The 26,019-nt window shown below is 33.6% G+C and overlaps 1 protein-coding gene across 1 annotated transcript in view; it reads right to left on the bottom strand.

The window, feature by feature from the left end:
* The window catches only part of LOC118195849 (uncharacterized), a 137,247-nt gene that overhangs the window by 94,145 nt on the left and 17,083 nt on the right, over nt 1-26,019 (bottom strand). Inside the window, exons 3-5 of the mRNA XM_085823141.1 lie at nt 13,968-14,158; nt 8,632-8,712; nt 2,464-2,520 (exon numbers count right to left, since the gene is read on the bottom strand). Of these exons, the coding sequence (XP_085679267.1) occupies nt 2,464-2,520; nt 8,632-8,712; nt 13,968-14,158 (329 nt within the window). The remainder of the gene's footprint in view (nt 1-2,463; nt 2,521-8,631; nt 8,713-13,967; nt 14,159-26,019) is intronic.

The following is a 26,019-nucleotide window of genomic DNA, read 5'->3' as shown; positions in this document are numbered from 1 at the left end:
TATCGCTTGCGCCGGCAAAACGGAAAAGTACCCTAACTTTTTATATGTTCCTATGTTCCTTATAGTCATATTTAGGAAAATTTTATACTCATTAAAAAGATAAAAGAGAAAAAGTGTAACACTTGTACAATATAAATTGATTGAAGTATTTCATTGAAAATTTGGTTATCATATTTAGGCATCGTATGCAATTTGAACAAAATATTAGCATTTGTACGAAACTGAAATTAAGATATATGAATTTAAAAACGATATATGATGTTAATATATTAAATAGCAAGCTTTCTGTGTAAACTGCTATGAAAATATTTATGAATATAAATTTCTTAAAAAATGAGATCTTATTCACAGTATTATAGAATTCCTTTTCTAGAAAACATCGGAGGCTTCAGAATTGGCACGTAGCCAAATAATAACAATATTTGCATAAATTGAAAATGAAAAATATTTCTATATTCATAACTATTTTTTGCGATTATTAGATTATGGTTCTAAAGTAATAAAACTTTATGAGAATATTAATGACGCATTTTAGTATTTGAAAACTAATAAATTAATACTGTACAAATTCCTTTGTTATTTGTAACAAAATTATAAATTAGAGAATATTTTGAGCTAGTAAATTACAAGAGAATATCACTTAAAACATTTTCTTAAATACAAGTATAGGCAATGGGGATCCGTATCAAATCTAGATTATATCAAATTTTAAGAATTTATTTTTATAAATTTAAAAGTACAAAAAACGAATATTTGTGTCATTTAAAACTATTTTGCAAGTGGATGGCAATGAAAGATTTCGAAAATAAAGGCCGCGTAAAGAAATTTGGCTGATTGGTTTTATTTGATTATGGCAAAGCTAACTGCATAAGAGTAGGGATGCCCTCGTGGAGGATTATCTAATGGAAACTGGCTCGTATACACGTTACACATTGGGAGAACCACGTAAACATCCACGCAGCCAAGCCCGTTAGCCGAGATTCGAGCCCCGGAACGAACTATCAGTGTTCAATGTCTTTACCGCTCCGCTGCTGGTAGGCTCCGAGGTTATGTTGGAAGCAATCAGAAACGTTATGTCTCTCGCAGCGGTAACACTTACAGATGTCATATGCAAGACATATAAAGTCACGTGTGTTAATTGTGGTTAAGAGAAAAGGACAGGGCCGGCACCAAAACCGGTGCAACCCTGGGCAAAATTTTAGAATTTAGGATTGCAATGGGCGGCAGAATTTCAATGTCAGGATTACATCGGGCAGCAAAAAGCCTAGCTACTACCCTGGAAGAGGGTCATGTATGTTAAATATGTATAATGTGCACAGATCACGTGTTTATGTTATGTAACATAATATATTATCAGAGCTGGTTTTAGACATAATAAGGTCGTAAGCTATTTGAGATATGTGGCCCTTTATAAGTCTGTTATACTATATTTTAATACTATATTTATACTGTATCTTAATTTTTTGGGTCCCCAAGCAAGTGGGGACTATAGCTTGCGTAGCTTATACATAAAATCCTGCACTTTATATTATTACATATAATGAGGTATTTTAAGAATAACAATTGAAAATGCTAAAGATAATATTAAATTTTAAGGATAATACTTGAAAAACACATAACCTATTAATTCAAGATGGTTATATTTAGGCATTATTGTCTTATTTTTAATAAATAAAACTTTCTTTTTTAACATGTAATTCCTTTTTGCAACTAAGAACAGAAAGATCGAAGAAGTTTAGTTCTGCGTCGCTAGATGGCGCCACATCCTTTTTTTTTTAATCGTCGATTAAACATTGGGTTAACGGCGGTGCATTTTTGCGCTTATTTCTGAAACTGCCATGTGCCTGGAGCATTCATTTAATTACAGGTCAAAGCACTTAGTGGCTATATGCCTGAATATCACCTCGGTCAACGGCCAATGTTAATACTATACAGTACCTGTGTAATGAGCAGGGTAACATGAATTGATCGTATATAATAATCATGAGTAACACGAGTTGATCTTAACATAAGAAGAGATCACCTTCATTTATCATTTGTACGGTGATGTTCAGAATTAAAGTGCAATTGTAAAAATGACTGTAAAATGTATAAAGAATGATTTAACTTTCAGGAAATGTAACTATTTATGAAAATCACATGCATTTTTTTTTTTAACTCAGCAAACCAATCGCTGCCCAGAGTTTGTATACTGACTACATAAATAAAGCAAACAAGTGTTTTTTTAAAGACTTCAGCCTTAGAAGAATTTTACATTTACGCTTAATAGATAATCGTGATCCACCATGTATTCAGTTCTATTAAAAAAATCCATCTTAATTTTTCACATACTTGAAAGAATAGTTTTACCATAAGTATCATCATTATGCTATGAAATCATTATAGTATGTATACCATAGATGATAATTAAATAATTGCATATCACATATTTATTTTTTCAAAAGAATTTGCTAGTCTTCTTACCGTGTCAAAGAATTCGATGTATTTCAAAAGGTAGACGACCCAACCGCACGTTGCCAGCTAAAAAAAAAATTAAAAAACTATTATTTTCGAAGAATGCAAAATTTGCAAGAGAAATGCTGCCATTGTGAAATCGTTTGAATGTAATTAATTCTATTGTTGTGGTAAAACACCATTTCATTGAGTAATGAAGTCAAAGTATTCAGACAATTAAAAATATAATTATCACATAAAATAAAGGTAGTTATATACAGGGGCATTAGTTATTTCGGTAATCACATTGCTGAAAATTCCGTTTCTGATAAAAACAGCATCGTAAAAATTCGAATCATTATTTTCATAGCACTCTTAATAGGCCAGTTAAATATCAGGCCAAGTAAATATGAGAGAAATGACAGCAGATGCTTTTTAAAACACTCGGAGATACAACATGAGATATATTTGTTTACAAATTTTATTGGGTAAAAGTTTAAAAAAATAAATCTTCTTTATTTATTTTCATTTGCTGAAAAGTTTTCATTTATGTACATTAGAAGAATAACTGATCGCAAATAATTGATTCATATCCTATTTCAGACCTTATGGCACGCGCAAATTAGAAAAAAAAAAAAAAAAAAAAAATAGCGTATTCATATGAGTAAGAAAATCATATTCCTTGTAATAAAAAATAATAATAACAAAAAATATTAAAGGTTTCAGATTTTAAATTAGGTCCAAAGAGGCTTTTTTTAAACATTTTGTCTGTTGCCTTTATTTATTAAATATCACTTCGCACTTTAACCATAAAATTCAGTTGAAGAGCAATATCACAAAATAGTTTTAAATTGAGCATATCCCTTCAAAATTTCCGATACAGAGCCTTTCGCCCTGGAGATAAAAATGTTTTTTTTTTTTTTTTTTTTTTTTTTTTTTTTTTTTGTACAACGTTGCCATTGCTGGTTTTGAAATCCTTGAGTTTGTTAATCAAAAATTTGTTGAAGTTTTATAAAATAGGAAATCGATAATAAAAAAAAAAAAAATCCAAATTTCAAATTTGGTCTTCCACATGCTCGTATTCGTAGGAGAGTTGCGTCATACAAAATTCGATGGCTCTATGTACCGTTGTTTTATCACAATGTGAGAAATATGCATACATTTATGGAGATTTTTCATTATTTAATTTTTTCAAATATAATACTGGACTCTAACATTGGGTGGCAATAGTTTGAAAAGTGAAACGGACATTTATATAGAGAACCAACGCACAATCGCAAAACGAAAACAATAGTCTTTCAGGGACAAAGCCCCTTTGGACTAGAAATTAAAAAAGTAATAAATAAAAACTTCTGACGCTTTTCCTGATGTAAAATTGATTCATTAATGGAAAATGTGTTACTGTGATTCATTTGAAGGAAATCCGTCTTAAAACTGAAAGAACTTTCATGCTAGGAAACTAAAACAGCATCAAGGGAAGCTAAAAGATCTAGCAGTCACAGTGAGTATTTAAGCTATAGCAGTAGCACTATAGCAATGAAAATACTTACTCATGCTCCTATGTGAAAAAGAAACACGCTGGTATGAAATAAAATAGCCTCTTCCGGTCTTCCCCCAAAAGAAAATTATTTTATTAAAAACTAGCCGTAAGTTCGCCAAATACGGCCAAAGCAATATTTATAATTTCTGTGCACTGAAAATAAAATGGGTGTGTGTATGGCAAAGCACACGAGGGCTATCTGCCTAAGGGGAGGGATGCCTTCGTGGAGGACTTTCTAAGGGAAACTGGCTCGTATACACGTTACACATGGGGAAAACCACGAAAACGCCCATGCAGCCAGCCCGTTCGCGGGATTCGAACCTCGGACCGAACTCCCAGTGTTCAGCGACTTTACCGCTCGGCCGCTGGTGGGCCCGAAAATAAAATGAATTATTAATTTAATGTACTGTATACAAAGTTCCTAGCTGCGACCAAAGCAAAAATGTATAAAAACATTTCAGTATGAATGAAATCAGTTCATTCTTTCCCAAACAAAAACAAAATCGTAAATAATTTTTTAATTGCCGAATTAGGCAACAAAAACTTTTGACACTTCAGGTTAATACATAAGACGTCGTGATTTAAATTAAATGTAATATAATTTTTTTTTTCTCAGTATCACTAAAAGAATTAAGTTGGCAATAACATACCGCGTCAATTATCTTAATCTGAAATAAAAAAGTTGCCAACAGCAGCAATTTATTTAAAATGCTGACATTAACTAAAGTGTTTTTACATCATGGACCTTATCAGAAATAGATTAACCCAAATGGGTTTTCTCCCTCGTCTGAGGCGTTCCCGGCTGTCACCTTGATCACATTCGGAGGCGTAGGGACGAATTGCAGAAATTTAACAGTGGTTGCCTATTGCAGCGTGTATAGTCATAATGATAAACTCTTTTGACTCCTTAATTTTTATACATTTAATTCTAATATTAAAATTGTATTTAACCGTAATAATTAATTTTGCTTGTATTTTATAGTGATTATTTTTTTAAATTTATTTTTAGTTCTGCATAAGATTTTTTAAATTTACTGTTAATTTAATTTATTAGCCTAAAGCTGCGGTAGCCTAGAAAGGCTGTTAGTTTCGAAGCGGCATTTTGCGCTGTTTTACTATAAATGTCCGTGTCTCCTTGAAAATTGTTGTTACCAAATATTATCGCCCTGTATTATATGTAAATAAATTAAATAATGAAAGATCTGCATGAATACATGTATGTTTCTCACACTTTGACAAAAACGACAGTATCTAGAGCCATCAAATTTTGAATAATGTTATCCTCCACCCGAACATGGGTATCTGGACGGCCGAATTTCGAATTTGTTTCAATCTATTTCATATTTTGTAAAACTTTAACGAATTCTTGATTAACAAACTCAACGAGTTCAGAGCGAGCACTGTACGGAAAATAACAGTTTTATCTCCAGCGCAGAAATTCTAAAGATATGCTGTTTTCAAATGTATGTGGTTTATGGGCGAAGAACATGATATTCAATAAATATAGGTAACACACAAAACTTTAGAAAAAGGTTCCTTTTGCGCGTAATATAAAATCTAAGTGCTTCAAGATTTTATTTTACTTCTTTTCCCCCTTCATTACACTCAGAAAATTTTATGCTCCGAATTTTATAAATTACTAAAACAAATATTCCAATTTAATGTTAATAAGTTAATGATGATATAATCAAATAAGTTATTTTTTTGTAATGTTATTATAGTTTTGAAAATAACTGCCTGAAAATGGTCATTAAATTTTAAAAAAAAATATCAGATCTTGTTTAATTTTACCTTATCACGTACAATCAATCTTATTTAATTTTACGTTATCTGTACGCAAAATTAAGTTCATAAATTTTGTGCTTAGAGATTTTACCGTTTTACCAAATTAAAGATGTTTGTACAACGATTACGCGTGAAAACAATGCGCGAAATGCGTAAAGTGCTTTAATGAGATATATTAAATCCTATTTGGAAAAAAAATTGGCTTTCATAATCTCATCACTATACTTTCATAATCTATCACATTTAATAATTAAAAAGAGTTATGTGATACAAACGTCATAGGTTTCAGTGTTAAGGTAAACCAGATCGTCTCTACTCTTTCTTTCCGACATGTCGGTGACGCACGCCCCGCCCACTGGGTTAGTCTGTCTTATAAGATCCATGTTTGACATCACAGCCAGATGACGTCACATGGAATCGCATGCTTTTTTCAACGTCAGAACATGACCTTACATAATAATAATATATTTAATGTTTGGCAAAACTATTTTTATATTTTATAAAAAAAATTATTTATTAATAAACTCTACAATTTGAAAGCGAGAAGTGGCAACACTTTTCGAAATAAAGCAGACTTTTATGTGCGAGACTGTTGCCACTCGGAAAAATGAGAGCGAAAATTAGCGTTTTCAGAGTTTTTAATTAATATCTCGACTGATTAAAGTTGTGCGAAGATGAGAATGGTCGAAATGGCTTCCTATGAATTTTTGGAATCCGGGAGAAACTTAAATAACATTTTAAATAAACTACTGGAATAAAATAATTAAATTAGAATTTTATTATTTACTATCAAATGCTTTTGTAGCCTCAGAAATATCCAATAAAAATCTCTTTTAAATGCATTTTAAATCCATTTTACAATCCGCTTTGGAGTCCTTTATTTTTTCAGTGCGTACACATATAGTGTCTCAAAAAAGTGATGCGACACTTGTGCTTTACAAAAGGAAACTGCAATAAAATAAATTTAAAAAACACGTAAAATTTTTTGTGGGTGCGTTTCATACTTAAATTTAGTAATAATTATTTAGTAATAATTGCATAACATACGTTTTCTCAAAATATTAAAATATTAATTTAATAAAAATACAGTTGTTTAGAACGGAGCAGAAAATGGCTCTATAAGTGATGGGACACTACGTACTATGCAACAAAAATCGTCTGAAGTAAGCAATAAAAATATCTTTTGGGGTATTTATTTTTACTCAAAAGTAATTGCCAATAATTTATAAAATCATCTGCAGTATTTCTGTCCAGTTTGTTTTGGAATTTTTGTGTTTTTTAGCTCTGTGCAGCCATGAATGCTAAACGAAAAGAAATTTTGCCTGGAATTCGAAAATTAGTTATTAATTTGCATATTGAACGTGGAAAATCTATTAGAGAAACTACTGAAACAGTTAACTTCAGTCATTCAACAGTTTTCAATATCATTAAACGATATAAAAAGAATCATATGATTCAGGATAAAAGTAGACCTGGCCGACCATCAAAGCTATCCAATGGAAAAAAGCGAATTATCGTTCGAAATATTAAAAAAAAAATCCAAGAATGAGTGCTCCTAAAGTTGCTGCTGATTTACAAGCATTATATGGAGTAATTGTTAATTCTGAGACTATTAGAAGAGTAATTCGATCTACTGGATATCACGGTAGAGCAGCCAGGAAAAAATTCTTCGTAAGTGAAAAGAATAGAAAACTCAGACTGGCTTTCGCAAAATCCAACATAAATAAGAATTCTGATTACTGGAATGAAGTTATATTTGCTGATGAGAGTAAATTTAATATATTTGGTTCTGACGGTAGAATATTGGTGTGGAGAAAATTCAGAGAAGAATTTCGCAAACAGAACTTGGTGCCAACAGTAAAACATGGTGGAGGAGGAGTTATGATATGGGGGTGTATGTCGTCCGCTGGAGTTGGTAATCTTGTTCTTATTGACAGTATAATGGATCAGTACAAGTATATTGACATTTTAAATCAAAGTTTGAAATCTTCAGCACGAAATTTGAACCTTCATAACGATTTTAAATTCTACCAGGACAATGACCCCAAGCACAGTGCTTTGAACGTTAGACTCTGGCTGCTGTATAACTGTCCTGAAATAATAAAAACACTCCCACAATCTCCACAATTAAATCCCATACAGAATATTTGGTAAGAATTGGAATCAAGAATTCGCAAACACACCATTTCTTCAAAACAACAATTAAAATCGGTGCTTCAAGAAGAATGGGGTAAAATCACTCCAGAAATCACAAAAATTTAGTCGAATCCATCCCAAGAAGATTAAATCATGTTTTAAAAGTAAAAGGAAATCCAACAAAATATTAAAACCTTTTAAAAAGTAAAATTTTTGGATAAATATTTGATGGAAAAGTAAGTGTCCCATCACTTAAGTGAGCCATTTTCTGCTCCGTTCTAAACAATTGTATTTTTATTAAATTAATATTTTAATATTTTGAGAAAATGTATGTTATGTAATAATTGTTACTAAATTTATTATGAAACACACCCACAAAAAATTTTACATGTTTTTTAAATTTATTTTATTGCAGTTTCCTTTTGTAAAGCACAAGTGTCCCATCACTTTTTTGAGACACTGTATTTCGCAAAAACATATTTCAAATAGAATCGAGAAAAGTCAGAATGGATATGTTCTTTGAAATCCCGAAATTTTGTCGACTACAATACTTTCTTTACTTCATACGAGAAAGTAAAAATGATCTATTTCGTACATTTTGAGAGTTTTCTATAATGATAAATAAGATCGTAAAATGCATATTAAATTTTATTAATCTGTGTAATTAAGTATTAGTCAGACAAATATTAATACACATCATACATAATACAAGTGAAAAAAAAAAAAGAATATTTTACCGTATAAGTTGCATCTTGCCTACTAACGCGGGAAATTTCACACAGCTTTATTGTGTCCAAATCTTTCAGGTTATAGAAAAACTAAAAGTACATGATTTATGAAACAGAGTATAAATTTTATTCAATCAAAAGAAATATAAATTTCCATCACTCAAAATATAAAATGTGTATAGTGAAATCAGCATGCACCTCTTATTTTGATTTGCTAGGTTTTATTAAAACTGATGGTTGCCGTACTTGTGCATAAATCGAAAAATTCTTTTGATATTGCTAAAAGTTCTTCTGATATTATATTATCACACAAAAAAATAATTTCCAAACAAATGTTAATTCAAAGAAATGAAAAATTTTCTATATTTTCAACTTAATGAAATGAAATACTTTTTCCTTTTCTTTCACAAAATTGAAAATAAAAAATAATTATTAAAGAATTCATTAATATAAATATAGTTTTTAACTCATATTGAGTAGCTAATGGGTCATTAATGTAGTCCAGCATATACATGACTAAAAACATAATAAGTAAATGGCGCTTGCATTCTTCAGTGAATAGCTATGAAACATGGCCATCGTGTTGTAGCGTTTATGCTGTTGTTGTGACTAATCTTGCTTGTCTCATATCACAGCCACCCACGAAATTCATCGCGACAAGGAGGTAAGAGTACCATCCAGGTGACAGTACGACTTTGCTCAGTTCCGCCCCGAGTTTTGAAAGAGAGCACCCCGTTGGGATAGGTCCGAAAGTTTCCCATCCCTCTCCCCTGCCACCAACCTCTCAAGAGGACTTTCTCCTCCCTGCATATTTAGAAGGCCCTCATGCCACAACACTATACATTTACAAACATCCATGCCTTCTCTGGGATTCGAACGCAGGCCCTTCGGTACGGCAGTCAGAGTTACTGACCTCTATCGCGGGTGGGCGGCGTTTGGAAAGTTTAAAGGTATCTCGTTCATTTGCGGTTTTGCAGCTGAGGATGGTGGTTCGGTAAAACCATCGAAACTAGTCCTGTGAAAATTTTGAAAATATAACGCTGATTTTTGTTGTTTGACTTCTGAATTAGTATTTGTTCGGCGTGTTATTGTGTCTTAAGTTTAAAGGTTTTTATCATTTTTACCGGTTACCTTTAAAACTAAGGCCTTTTAATTTATTTAAATATTAAAAAAATGCTGTAATTAGCCTATAATATAAAAAATTCAACCATTTTTTGGTTTATGAATTTACTCGAAATTTCGTCATGCCTAATCTAAATTCGATTTATAATGCGATTATTTTATTTGATTAAAAGAAAGTATATGAGGGTTATATGTATCTTATAGGTAAAGGATGCCTTCGTAGAGGACTTTTTTATAGGTAATGGCTGGTATTTACATTAAAGATGAGGAAAATCACGAAAACACCCACGCACTTAGCCTGCTCAGCGGGATTTTAAGTCTGAATGAATAAAAAAGCTTTTTCTATTTAAAGGGGCAGTAACACATGAATTTTAATTTAACGGGTATGATGAATTCGTTTCTATTACGTACAAGCAACTGAGTTTACACATTCAAAGATAAATCTCTCTACACGGTCTTCTATTGTGTTAGGTAATAGATGGGGGAATCAAAGATTAATTAAAAAATGTATGTATTCTAAACTAAGACTGTACAGGAAAATTAAAATTTATGGAAACTGAAAGAAAAATTTAACCATATTTAACCATTTCAATTAAATACGTTGTTTCCAATCTATCCCTATATAGCGTGGCGAGAGTGTGAGTAGGTCACTAAAAGAATCGCAATAAATTAGTGACAAATTTTATTTATAATATATGTTTTACATGAAATTTTACACCTCTTTCACTGCCTCCAACCTCTCGAGAGGACTTTCGGCTGACTGCATATTTTGAGTGTCCCTATGCTGCACAGATACTATACACTTACAAATATCCATGCGTTCTCGAACCCGAGCCCTTCATTACGGTAGTTACCGTCGCAAAACATTATTCCGTTTGAGCGGCTGGGTTGATTAACCTATTTATATAATGTTTAAGTTGATTGACCCAATATCCGTAATTCCATCATTCGGATTTTTATGATTAATCCATTTCTAAGAAACCATTTTGAATATATACTATCATTTCACCTTTTCGTTAGTCCTCACCAGGGTGCAAAAGAGTGATGTCTACTTAAGCGGAAGTTTTGGAAATAAAGCTTTTGGCAGCGACAGTAGCCAACTGCATTTTCTGAATTTTGGCATTATCCGTTTAGCTAGCCGAAATTAAATCGGCAGTTTAGAGTTTGAGCCAACACTTAGCTACTTTCAGTTACACTGTAGTCTCCAGCTTTGAATCCACTTTAATTTGAAAATTTAAGTTTCTGTCATCTATTGCACCGTTTAATTTGGACGCACAATTGTGCATTTTTTAAAGTTCCAGCTTTAAATAAAAAGATTATTTAAAACTTTTTAAGACTTCGTAGTACTTTCAAAAATGCAGCAATAACTCGTTTGTAGTCTCGTTTGTAGTCTAGTTTGTAGTCTCGTCTTTAACTAATTTAAATTCGATTTACGCATGTAAGTACCCTACAGCGGCGGTTCTCAATCTTTTCACTAACGCGTACTGTCTAAGCAAAAATTGGAAAACTTTAGTACCATCACTACATTTTACAATGATTATTTATCAGTTTCGCAACAGAAATATTAATATATATATATATATATATATATATATATATATATATGTAATAATAAAATTCCATAGTCAAGAATACACTCAAATTTCTAACCGCATGTTCCTTTCATTTTTAATGGCGACGTTCTCTTATTTGAAAGTACGTGGAATTAAATCCACAGCTCCGTAGTCAAGTTGTTTTTCCCGCCTTTTCTACACGTACAGTTATAGAATGTTCTCGAGATATTTAAAGCGAACTGGAGTGGCTGACGTCATTTCTTGGAAGCTCCGCCATTCCAGAGGCTATAAAAGGACTCGCAAGAGGAATATCGGGGCTTTTTCTTAAATGTAACGATGCAGTAAACTTCATTGTTTGTATGAAGTCTGTTTGAGAAAGATCACTTTCCTTATATCTGGTGTTATTTCACTTAGCTTCAACCGTAAATTAGGATCCACTTTTAATTTTTTTCTGTATTAATTTTTCGAATATAATATGAAAGAAAATCCTTGTTAACACAAATACGTTTTGCGAAAAGGCAATAAGAATTTAATAGCTTTATTTAAAGTGCCTTTAAATTCGTTTTTCGGTTCAGCCAAAAGTTTGTAGAGTTCCTCTCTTTGTAATTCTAACTTAATGTTAGAAGTGAAGAATCTTAAGAACTGATAAGCAAATAATCGCTCAAGTTCCGGTGACAAGAAATAACAAGATAGAAGGGTAACTAACCCTTTATTATTCCAATAAGATTTAACAAAACTCCGCCTGGGAGTGTACAAACAAAGCCGACACTTGGGCTTGAACTTAAGAGACTAAGAATTAAACTAATAAAACTAAGGATAAGGATAAGAAACGGGGGACGTTGGCAGTATGCCTCTACCATACGGTTAATTAGTATAGCACCACGTCCACTATGATCTAGAGAATCCTTAGGACAACACTAATTCAAATACGTGAGTACATAATTGAAAATGAATGATTGATTACAAACAATTGTGGTATACCTTGGCAGTAAAATTGTTGCATTTGTGTAAATAACAAGTTACGATACATTTAACATAATACGATGTTGTTAAGAAATGATATGTGTTATTGCATAAGGCTTCTAACAAATGATGTATGATTATACTGAATACATGACACAGCGCGAGGATAAACTCCTGAGGAGAAGTCAATGGATTGGATTATTTAATTACGGCAAAGCACGCGAGAGGGATGCCTTCGTGGAGGACTTTCTAAGGGAAACTGGCTCGTATACACGTTACACATGGGGAAAACCACGGAAACGCCCATGCAGCCAGCCCGTTCGCGGGATTCGAACTTCGGACCGAACTACCAATGTTCAGCGTCTTTACCGCTCGGCCGCTGGTGGGCTAGAGGAGAAGTCAAACATATAACTATAGAGAGATTATAATACGATAAAAATACTATTCAGTATGATAAAAATCCAGTATAGGATGACAAAAATACAGTAATTTACAGCAGATTACAGTAATGATGAATACAAAGGTATGGATTAATATGTTTTCGGTAAACTACATTGAAAATATTATGCCTGTTAAAAAAATAGATGTGCATATGACATGATACAGTTTAAACAATTGTAGTATACCTTGGCAATAAGGAATTGCTGCATTTGTGTAAATAGCAGATTACGATACATTTAACATAATGCAATGTAAATACGAAGTCATATATGTTATTGCATAAGACTTCTAATAAGTGATATATGATTATACTTAATACATGAAAGTAAAACTAAGATTAACTAAAGAAATATAGCCAAAGCTATCAAGATTCAAATCGAGTTGGCCCCTTAACTTATTTGACTACGAAGCTTAGCAAGGGCCTGAGTACGGCCGAGCGTAATAACAGCTTTGAGAGAGAGAGTGGCCAAAAAGGCAGACGCGCGTAAATCAGAACCTCTGATTCTCTCTGACTCTGTAAGTAACTTCGTAGTTTTAATACCACTCCTCCTCATTAAATTGGTGTATTTAATTATGGCAAAGCACACTAGGGCTATCTGCCGAAGAGGAGGGATGCCTTTCGTGGAGGACTTTCTAAGGCAAAGTGGCTCGTATACACGTTACACATGGGGAAAACCACGAAAACGCCCATGCAGCCAGCCCGTTCGCGGGATCCTCCTCATTAAATATTCAGCAAAATTCCAAAACTACGTTCTGGCCGGAAGTAGTAAGTTAAGAATTTGACAGGAAAGGAACTTTAACTTAAAATTTAACTGTTAATAAAATTAACATAATCCTTATAAGTTAGCAAGTATTTTTTTCGATCACAGGAAATTTCTATCAATTGTTGTTTCTCTGCAGGAGATTTTTGAATTTAATTTTTAAAAGATATTATTTCTTTATGTACAACCTATTTTTCTTTTGCGTACAGCTGGCTTAGAATCGCTGACCTACGGTATTATATTATTTTGTGATATCTCTAAATTGATAATACGAGGTATGTCACATCTTGTTTTATTTTCTTTGAAATAATTTTATCATTATGTTTTCGTTGGTGTTTCGAAGTTCTGGCTGCTGTTGCAAAGATTACAGAATAAATTGCGAAATTTTGCATTATTACCACTAAACTGATTGCAAACCCGTTATTTAGTTCATAGTTCCTTTTATGGGTTTAGTTCATTTATTATTATTCATTTTAGTATTATATTTTATTAAAAACATACTCACCGTACAAAGAGCTGCTAGGTAAGTAACTACCAGAAAAAGATTGTATAAAGCCATTATTTTCCTAAGGTCATAAGGTTTTCGGTTTTTCATGAAGTACGGTCCAATCACCTTGATGGTCAGCAGGTACATGAAGCTGAGAAAAGGCGGCCAGAAGTCGCTTTTTATCAGAAACCATTCCTGAATAGTGGGATCTGTAACATAACAAGAGCTTTAGTAGTTTGAAAATATCAGCGTTTTCCAATTCCAACTATAATATTGTTAATTTAAAGATGCATTAAAATAAAATTACCAGACAGAATTACCATTCCTTCCGTATTATTTCATCTGAAGCTTTTACTGTCATAAAGTTAACAGGGAAGTAATTCTTATTTTTCTTTTGTTTATTACCAACCAAAAGCAAAGTTAAAAGCGAAGAGATACTCGCCGAAGTGAAACATAAAATTAGCAAAGCAACATTGTGTTTGGCGTAGATTTAGTAAAGACCTAAATCGATTTCGTGAACAAACAGGTAGAAGTCTCTCTTCATCAGGAGCAAGGAAATCTGCAAGAATGATGAAGAGGGATCCTACCTGATTGCCCTCGAAATGCATTGGGTTTTTGTCTAAATTTAAATCAAGGACAAGGTTGTTGCTTTACTAAATTTACGAAAAGCAAAATTGCTTTCAATCAAAAAGCATTATTTGCTATTAATGAGCAAAATTAACATCAATAGGATTTTGCTGTTCATGCATGCAGCTACCTTAAGTATTAACGAAACCTACGAAAGCAAAATATAAGAGCTGTTTTTCAATAAGAAAATATAATGTTTCTACTTCCTTGTACGAAGTAAAAAGGAAGTATTATAATCGCGAAAAGTTTCACGCAGCATATTTCAACGAAAATGTCCCATTTTTACCTCTTTCAAATGCAATTTAACGATGTAATTCCGTGATATCTGTATGTAAGGACAGCAGATAATTGTGGCGTCTGTACGAACGTACATATCTCGCATAACTCAAAAACGAGTGGCCTCAGAACGTTGAAATTTTGTATATAGGACTGCTATAGCATGTAGATGTGCACCTCGTATTTTGGTTGCAATCGGCCGCGCCAAACGTATATAAATATGTTTATATATATATCCACTCTGTTACCCGGCTCAGTGATCTCAGTTTCTTTACTCTCATATCTTTGTAAATTGTACATTTTTTGCTTTAAAAATGATTGAATTATGTTATTCTTATCTTTCGGTTAAGGTTTTTATGACTTTAGTAAATCTGTATGCAATATTTTTAGAAGTATCAACAATTTTAAAATTGTTTAAGTGCCGCTAAGCCTAATAATGTTTTTGATGGCGGCCATTGCTCTTGTTTACATTTGAAACCGCAGGATAGCGGATTTGTTACCAATCTAGAGAAACTTAGCTTCGCAACAACAAAGATAACGCCTTCATTTATTATTTAAATCATGCTTAATCCTTTCTGGAATTTTTTCGAGGAATTATGCGTTCAAGATTTACTTCGTAATTTTTAATACAAATATTTTGAGTTTTTATGTATTTTTGCCTTGTCGCGAAATGAAAACTGAATTAATTGAATGAGAAATACTCAATCGTCTGTGAAAAACTGTTTCTTTTCTGTTTTGTTTCCCTAATTTCTTTTATACACAGCTCTAGCTTTATTATAGTATTTGAATAGAACATGTGGCAACGATTCGATAATTCTTTAAATGATATACTTTTTGTGCATTCTGAGTTATAATGTGAACGAAATATAATACTGTTAAGTGAATCTAGAGTGTCGCTATGGTAAACAAAGTGAATTTTGAAGAATGCATTTATTTTATTGTGGTTTATGTGCTGTCGGCGAAGTAGGTTTAATTCAATCTAATAAGTTTAAATGAAATGGAAGAAAAAATGCGTATAATTTAATATTCCGTACAAGGAAGTCGTGTGGTGTACACATCAGATTTTTTTATTATAACGAACTGCTATCATATTCATCTTTCATAAATCCATTCACATAATATCTTACGAAGTTCTTAATATGAAGGAATTACCAGAGAGGATAATCGAATTACTGCCATTTTTATCGAACATGAAATTTTTCATAATATATCTTCCGAAATTGTTACTATGAATTAAAACATGTTGAGTACTATTCTGTGGAATCTTCTAAAATTTAAAACTGAGATGTGAAATAAAAGCATTCTTTGAAAGAAAATGCTTAATATTTCTTTTACATGGGCAAATTATTTTGTTAAAAATTCTTTTAACAAACAAATTGGTAAATATCATTTTAAAATAAATCGCAAAAAAAAGGAAACACAGTAGAAATTTTTCTTTATAGTTTTATTGCCTATTATAGTTTGTCTGGAAATTTGGTTTCTATTGCTGGCAACGCATTGACAATTAGAGCTTCCTAATCTGCAACGAAATACCTTGCGGATACTATTTAAAAACATTATAGTGAATACTAAGCTGCGTCCTAAAATTCTAAAATCCTGAATAATTTTTCAGTGTTTTGGACTGTACTCGCAATCTTTTTTGTTTAAAAGGAGGTTCTTGCTGTTGAGATGAACTTTTCTATGGCCCCAAAACCTGAAGTTCGCTTTAAAACGAAACAAAAACCATAGAATCAATGAAAGATGAAATCAGAACTGAATGTTTAGATAGAAGTTTTTATAGCACGAAGAGGCTGCAACGTGAAATCCATCCCATGATTGCACATTGTGGCTCATTCAGTATCCTAGGAACTTCTGTCTGGGACTGTCCTAATTCTATCATTCGGATATTTCCATTCCAAAGAAAGATTCAGGTTATATTTTTGTGCAATAATAGAGTTTTCCTTGACAATGACACCAGTTTTTACAGGAATTCTAAGAAACCGGAATGAGATTGGTATAATTGTAGTGTCATTACGTTACATTGTTACTGGCACATGAAAATATGCAGCGCCTTCACCACCAACGTCGGAACTCCGGAATAAGCGCCGAGAATGCTACCATAGAAAAAAGGAGAAAAACCTTTTGTTAACCTTTACCTGTCTCCTAGGGTGTCGACGTAGGGTACTCTGCGAAGCTATTGGCTAGGATCTGTACCTAGGCAGTCTCGGCCAGGGGGTATAATATTGATGAACTTGGCTGTTCCCGATGGTCCGTGGAGTGGGGCTCATCTCCACCTCTCACAGGCCGGGAGGCAGAGGTCCTCCCCCACCAGGGTATTGGAAGCCAAATAGCACCTGGGCCATTGAGCGTTCAGTCCCTGCTGTCCTTGGTATTCCATGTAATACCTAAGGAAAGGGGCAGCTCGCGTAGTGCTGGCAGGTAGCCATAAAGAATGACCAGTCCAAGTTCCAAGTTCTCATGCCCACCCCACCGTGGTCTCCGTCCGGCCGGGACGGTGGTTCTGACTGGCCTATGCTTAGCGGTGGGAAAGAGGGAGCCTAAAAATAGTTGGTGTCTCGGGGATGTGGGACCCTGGGCCCAGCAGGTGTGTCAATTGTTATCACATGGGTGACATCGAATGATGCTTTGTATCAGTCCCCAAAATGTGATTTAGTTTACGGGTTGGGTATAAAGTTTAGTTAGTAGTTACCTTTACCTACCCCCTTTTAAAGGGCGACTGGGGATTGCAGGACCCAATCGCCAAATCTTGAGGATGAAGTATCATCATCCACCACCTTTTAGTTCGGGTACCACTGTAGAGTCATTAGATATTATGAAGCAGGAGACGCGAAAACAGCAATGCCCTCGCCGGAATTCGAATCTGAACCTATCGAATACGTGCCGAGTGTGCTACCGTTACACCACGAAGGCATGTTAGAAGGAGGGAGAAAATACTTTATAAACTGTATTTATTAAGTTGTACATTAAGGCCGCATTTTTGTGCATGCAGCACCGACTGGTAATATCTGCATGTACAAAGAGATCGACTTAGGCTAGTGGAGAATGTTTACAAATTTCGGTTCTTTCGCTTGCTATAATCCTTTCCAAATTAAGCTTAAATTTCACATATTAAGCTTAAAATTTAGGTAACAGTAGAGTGTTTCAATTTCGCAGTACACTAAACAACAGAAGGCAGTTTCTTTGACTTGAAAAAAGTGGTGATATTACCTCTTGCTACATTTTAGCAAATTTATAATCTCGAGCTCTTAGGTAACTTAAAATGTACGAGAACTCTTTCGCTACGTTTTGTAAGTACCACAGAGACGGGAAAAGTTTGTCAAGGACACTTTTATCCAACTCAATTAACAGTTAACATACGGCACCATTGGTGCTTGCAAAAGCCAAAAATTATGGCTTAAATCGAAGGTAATGGATGAACTTAAACTAAGACAAGTAAGTTAGCCTAACAGCTGCACAATTAGCATGACGCGCAAGCTGGTTTTGATCTAAAGTCGGCGTAACAAGTCCAATGCCAAGAATAACGGAACGCCACACACAAATTACTAGCAAGCGAATCAGTTTAGTAACATAACCTTCCGGCAGGGAGATCTTGTTCTGATTCTATCCGCTAAAACAGGGATGGGCCAACTCCGACCCCCCCCCCCGCAGAAGATTCTATCCGGCCAGCGGATAGAATTTTAATTCGCCAGTCCGAGGCAAAAACCCTTTCAGGGGCGCAATGTTATGATTTTTTAAAAGTTATGAAAACGTAAGCATAATGTTATGCAAGGGTCCTATAGACAACATAAATGAGTTTAAAAAAATTTTTTTCCTCCCCCTTTATGGAAAGGGGACCGGTTTCGCCTTGAAATCAGCGCCCGTCTAGATCATTTAAGACTAAGCATTTGCTTATTTATCTCTACTTTGCTGGAAAGTATCTGAACGTAACCCACATTGCAGATTATACTAGTAAATTACTGAACAACTAATGAAGTAAGTAATATTTGCATAAACACGCATTTTTAATTATAAATAAAAAATTCAAAACAGGAAACAAAAATATGAGACAAAAAATAACTAATAATGCATTAAATTACATAAAACTATGAAATGTTTTTAAAAATTATGTTAAAAACAAAGAAAATTATATGTGAAAATAAAATAAATTTAGATGCATACAAATATTTTACTATGAACTAGAAGCATGAGAAAAGCGACGGCTAAGAGAAGCAGAATAAAAACGCAACTGTGAGTGTTCTTCAGTGCCCCTGTAAAAAATAAGAAATGTTTTTCTTCTCTCAAAAGCCCCATAAATCCTCATATTTGGAGCCCCTCAAACGAAGATATGGTGCAACTGTTTACAGCAGTGATCCGAAAGCAATAAGCACAGCTGTAAAAAATCTCGCGACTGCGTCATCTCATCCTTTCTTCGATGTCTGAGAGGGGCGGTGGTTTCATACTGAAACCGCGATGAAAACATTCGAAATTAAAAGGGTTCCATTATTTTATTTTATTTTATTTTTTTTTTTTTTTTGTGTGAACTAAGGACATTTCATTAATCATTGATGCCCGCTTATAAAATATATTGTGGAAAAATTAAAAATTGTTGGGTTTTTTGCTTTTAAAACAGCTGAAAAAGAAGACTGTTCAAAACAAGGTTTTTTTGAATGATTCGTATCAATTAATGAATGCCCAGAAAGGTGTGGTGCTGCCATCTGTTATCAGCTTTAAGAAGTAATTTAATTTTAGCAGCGGTTTTGAGAAAATGAAACCAAATTTTCTGAATTTAAAAAAATGTTGAAAATGCGGTTTCAAGGCGAAACCACCGCCCCTGAAAGGGTTAAAAGAAATATATTATTACATATCCATCTTCTTTTCTACTTTGTTTAAATATTATTTTTTTTCTTCCTTTTTTTCAAAGGACTGATGATCTTCTTACATTCTCTACTTTTGTTCTAGAAAACATAAATTGATAGCAAGCACAAACAGCTTTCAATCGGTAGAGTGTTAAAAGCGGAAGTTATTTATTAGTTATAGCTATAGAGTTATCTCTTTTTCGGGGAGCAGACACATCGGAATCCAATATAGGTGAATTAGACTTCACATGTAGCAGGTCGCGTATTTTAAGCTCCAGCCAGCGGCTTTTTCTTTTGGCGCGAATTCTAATATTATAGAATGCGTATGGAAAAATTGCGGACATAGCATCATTGTGAATAACGGTGAAATTAGTAAAAGTATAGCGTATCTAGTGCTTGTTTGGGTTATTCGTAAAATATTTCAATCCCAAAATGGCTACTAGAAAACGTAGACTGAGAGTGTTGAGCATTTAACGATGCTGTTTTAACGAAGTTGACTCAGAGTGCCGTGCATTTAACGATGAATGGACCTGGAAATATTTTTTTACAGTTGTAAAAGATAAACCAGTGTGTCACATCTGCAGTGAAGCTGTAGCAGTCTTCGAAGAAGAAACTGAAAGAGGACATTTTGTCGTTCTTCCCATGAGAAACAGTGTTCTGCGGAGTACGAAATGTTAGAAGATACAGAATAGCTTTCGGACATTCTTTGTCATGAGTGACTTGAATGTTAAGATGCAAAGGAAAAATCAATTAATTGACGATATCCTAGCCTATCTCGAAGCTTTAAATCTAAAACTTAATCCGTTTCCTGAGCAGCTAGCTAAGAACGACTTGTCTCATTTCCCGAGGTAAAATTCACTACTCTCAGTAAATGAAGAGAAGCTTAAGAACGATGAAGATGTCTTGAAAAAAAAACTGCATTTTGAGTTCTAATGCAATATTTCAAGATTTCAGTGCCATTCGAACAGAGTTAGCTACTTTCACCATGCCTTTCAACGTAAATTGTAAAGCAGTGAGGTCAGATCTGCAACTTGAGTTAATTTATTTACAATCTAACAATCATCTCAAGCATTTGTTTCTAAATACGCCAAAGTTAGAGTTTTACTGATCGTTTATCGAAAGTAAGCTGCCCTAATTTAATATCTCACGTCCAGAAAATAAGTGCTATGTATGCTTCATGTGAACAAGTGTTTTCAACTATGAACCTTAGAAAGAATTACTTCAGAAGTAGACTGACAGATGAGCATTAAGCCTCGTTCCACAGAACCAGTACATCTCACTTCAAACCTTAATATAAGGAACTTTTAAAAAAAGAAATCGCATTTTCATTCATCTCATTAACATATTTCAATTGTAACACTTGTATATTATTTTTAAAATTTTAGAAAATTTTATCTTGGCCCTCCAAATTTTCTTTTTTTAGATCATTGGCCCGCGACCGAAAACGTTTGCCCATCCCTGCTCTAAAACCTTACTCTAAATGATCTTTTCTTTCTCATTTATATTACATTATTTACCTCATCTTGTATATGCGGATTAAGTGTTTGTCGCCGATAGTTTATTGGTTGCTTGCGTAACTGTAAATTGTTTTATTCCACGTGCAGTGAACGCGTGATGAATATTATAAGAAAGCTAAGCCGGAAAAATTAAAAATACAAGAGCACGTGCATTTAGCATTTAATAAATAAATTTAACATCTCTGCATAATAGAATTCGGAGATATGCGACCGGCAAAAACTGGTAACGATGAAAAAACAAATAAAATGAAATAAATAAATATCTTTATTATATGCGGCTTAAGTGTCTGTTAAGTGTCTCCGATAGTTTATTGGTTGTTTGCGTAACTGTACTAGCCAATGGGGTGAAGTTACCAAGTCACAGGGTTGCCGATTCAATTGAGACGTAGACAATTTCCTGTAAAACTTGCCTTTGCTATGACCATCAATAAGTCTTAAGCGTGTTGGCATTTTTTTTACCTGAGCCTGCATTTGGATACGGTCAACTTTATGTTGCCTGTTCAAGAGTTTGTGAAAGAACAGACATAAAATTAAAAATAATGGACGGTCCTCTTCAAGGCGAGCTTAAAAATGATGGAAAGATCTACACAAGAAATGTTGTGTACAAAGAAATCTTTGACATGCGAATTAACATTTTGTTATTTAAATCACCTTTATTGATTGAGCTAGCGGTGGCTCTTAAGAAATGTACCGCCAGTGGTTTCCTTCATTGCACGCTTCTTTAAGCATAAGCAAGCTCGTGGGGCAGTAAGCAAAGGGGCGTCCTCGCCGCCTGCTCTGGGTAATTCAGTTTGAATTAGCAGACACCTTTGCACAAATTATTTTAATTACAATTTATAATATCTAGAACAGCGGTCATTTCGTATGACCGCCGTGCTTTCTAGTTTATATATAACGCGAGCTGGAAATAACTTTCTGGGAGGAAAATGGAAATGAGGAAGATAAGAAAGAAGCCTAACATAATACAACTTGTTAGAAAATAAACGTAAACTTTACAAATTTAAACTTAGAATTGGCAATAATATTAAGGAAAATCTCTTTATTTTAAAGGAAACCTACTCAAATTTCTGTTCTTCAAAAGCAAATTAGTGTTCCTTTTTACATTATTGTTTTAACATCCTGCATTTATTAAATTATTCTTACACTTTACCACAGTTTTCATAACATTGTTACGGTTTTTGTATTGATTTAGCTATTTTTAAATAGAATTAATTAAAATTGTCTTATATTACCGTGCAATGCAGCACGAGCCTTATATGAAGAGAAAGCTACGCAGGAAAAATTAAAATACAGGAACACGCGCATTTAACATTTTAATAATAGATATTTCGTAATTGTACGAGTATAAAGGGAGAAATGCTTTATATACTCCCCCCCCTTTTTTTTACCGAGCGTGCTGACCATTACACCACGACGGCAGGCGAACTACCTTAAAAACCATATAGCCGAACTTATTTTTCTAAGAAAAAATAATTTCTCAATAAAAATACATATTTCTAAAAATAAAAGTGGATTTGCGGTCTATATCTAATTTTGTGCTCGTTTTCCTGTAACATCATGAGGTGAAAACTTTGTTGTTGATTTAACTCAGAGTATCTTAACCGTAGGTCGCGATCCCCATAGGGTTTACGGGACCTGCCGCAGGGGGGTCGCCAAAACTTTATCAGTTTTGATATTTCTTTAACTTATTATAATAATTACCAAATGTTTTTACACCATGTATCTGAAAATAGATGATTAAAGAACACAGGCAAAGGAAAAAGGAAATCATTTCGACGCATTCTTTTTATAATAGAAACGTTCATTTCCCTTGCTTTGCACGTGACGCTGTCATTTCGTCTGTTATTTATTTAAAATTTTCACATTGTTCTATGTCTTAAAGTTATAAATTAAAGTTAATGACCTAAAACTGCAATAATATATTACAGTACAAGTGAAAAAATTAACAGTTCACTCATGCTTGTGTCGGATTTGCGCAATACTTATGGGATCCCACAAAACTTTCGTAAATATTATGGGGTCCTAGGGTCGCGAAAAAAAATCTCAGTGGAAAAGGGGTCGCGACTGAGAAAAAGTTTAAGAAACCTTGATTTAACTTATATAATGTAAAATAGTTTTTATTTGTTTTCTTTTGCTACCATTGGAAAACCTGCGAATTTGCAGCTGAAATGTCTTATGTGTGTTATTCATTTTTCAACTCTTTCCATTCACAAGTTCGTCATCTTAACTTATTCTTAACATCTATGGCGCAACCTATTCTTAAATACGTTCTTTTACTAATACCTTAAAACAACCAGCTTCGCTAGTAGTAGAGATCTGGGCGATTTAATTCATGTTCACGCTTCAGCGATAATCTGCATCTTTTTAGGATTCTTGATATCTTCAATTACATATTACGTTATAACTCTAGAAAAACTTAATGACCTGGAACTTCTTTTGGTGCGTACTTGGTCGGAATGCACGTGCGTTTGAGACACGTGTTTCTGACCTAAACTATGCCGGATGTTCTAACAATACAGTTTCAGGGCGCGGGATAAAACTTTAAAAAAATCATAATAAACTCCTTGTTAAGTGGCATGCAAGCAATTATTCTGTACCACATACATGACATTAGAAATATCTTTAATTAATAACAGGAAAAAGTACAAATATTTTAAAATTTTATTATAAAACTATACTATAAACAACGAAAATTAGAACATTAAAATGTATTATCGCGTGCTTACGGGTTAGTAATAAATTGAATGCAGAACTCCAATGACCAGTGACAAAAATTTATTCTTATCACAACAAATAAAACAAAGTTTAAACAAAAAAACATCTGAAAGGTTTCAGATTTTAAATTATGTCTAAAGGGGCGTTTTTTTTAACGTTTTGTGTGTTACCTTTATTTACTAAATATTATGTTCTTACATAATATATCGCCAGTTAATATATTATATTAAAGTTTGATGCATAGTAGTTCTGTTATAAATATCAATTTATTTTTACTGAATAAAAATATTTAAAAAAATTTGATGTGACAATGACCACATGACTTCCTTGTACGGAATATTAAATTATACGCAATTTTCCTGCATTTCATTTAAACGTATTTCCGCAAATTTAATTAGATATATTTTTCTCATTGAATTAATTCAGATTTGACTTCGCGACGAAGCAAAAATACGTAAAATCTCAAAACGTCTTCATTAAAAATTGTTACGTAGGTATGTACGTATCTCGCATAACGTATTATATATGTATGTATCTCCCATAACTCAAAACGAATAGCCTCAAAATGTTGAGATTTTGTATATGGGACTGCTATAATATATAGTTCTGCACTTCCTTTTTTGGTTGCAATTGGCTGCACCAAAAGTATATAAACATATATTTCTTACTTTGAAAATGATTGAATTATGTAGTCCACCACGGCTAGATTACTGGCGCAACGATCGGAATGATTTCCAACCCGGTAGTGCCTTCTCATGATATGGCGGAACCGGTTAGTGCTAAAAACACTAGTTATCTTCCGGTTAAAGTTTTTATGCTTTTATTTAATCTACGTGCAATAACTGTAGAATTGTCAACAATTTAAAAGTTCTTTAAGTGCGCCTAAGCCTAATTTTTGTTTACCATAGCAGCCATATTTACATTTGAAACAGCAGACTAGTGAATTCAGTTTCTACACCTTCAGCGTCTTTTTGCAGAGTAGGATCAAACTTAAACTTTCATTTTTGGGCACCGAAAAATCTGCCTTGTTGCCTGCTGGCCGAACTGCTTGTTTTTGCGTAGAAACTCTAATCTCTAATTCTAATTGCGAAAGTTGCCTTTTTGATTGCTTTAAATGTATTTTCTGTTTTATTTTTTTTCTATATTTTTAAATTTTTAATGAAGATATTTTGAGTTTTTATGTACTTTTGCCTCACCGCGAACTGAGAACGGAATTAACTGAATGAGAAACACATCTATAGTGAAATCCGAGGAAATGCGTTCAAATGAAATGCAGCAAGAAGTGAGTATAATTTAACAATCTGCGCAAGGAAGTCATGTGGCGTACACATAAAATTTGTTTCAATGGCAAGCAGAAGCCATTTTTAGGCTTTCTCCACTACTAAGGCCAGAAGTGTTGGTCATTTTATTATGGAGGCATCTAATAGGTGGCCACCCATACCTCTTATGGGGACACAGAAATTTACATCCATGCCTTCTCCTGGATTCGAAGCCGGGCTCTTCGGTTTCGAAGTCGCCTCTGCTAACGACTTCACCATTTGGGCAGCTCGAGTTAGCTACTAATCTGCAAAAAGATGAGGGGCATCAATCATTACGCACTCACCGACTTGTGCAAAACTACCGCCGACTCTATAACGGGATGCATAATGGCAAACTGCACATTCAGTTGATCAATGCTAAGCGAATTTCACATATTGCGCATGCCCAGAAGAGAATTTTGCGTAATTACGACTTTGGTACAATTTTAAAAGAAGACAAATACGGTGTGTGGTTCTGTTATCTGGGCGTAAACAGTTCGCAGTTTAAATTACTGAATTAAAGTCAAGGAAATTATTATAAATAACTGATATTAAATATAATGTTTATGAACAAAATAAACCAAAATGAAATGAAACAGAAGCAAATGCATTGAGCACAAATAAATTACGGTAGCATTGTAATTGTAAATAGTCGATAAGACCTACATGATGAACAGGCTTGTGTAACGGTTGCTTATGCTTAGTCACCAGCACTTCTTGCCACGCCAACGGTACACCGCTGAGCATGCGCAGTAAACGAAATTCGTTAACGTTGATCAACTCAATGTGCGGTTTGCCATTA

This window comes from Stegodyphus dumicola, chromosome 9 (assembly GCF_044657685.1).
Source record: "Stegodyphus dumicola isolate Sdum_Otavi_A_Nest chromosome 9, ASM4465768v1".
In the NCBI taxonomy this organism is placed as follows: Eukaryota; Metazoa; Arthropoda; class Arachnida; order Araneae; family Eresidae; genus Stegodyphus; species Stegodyphus dumicola.
The sequence above is the reverse complement of the archived record's forward strand: the minus strand, read 5'-3'. Positions and strand labels throughout refer to the sequence as shown.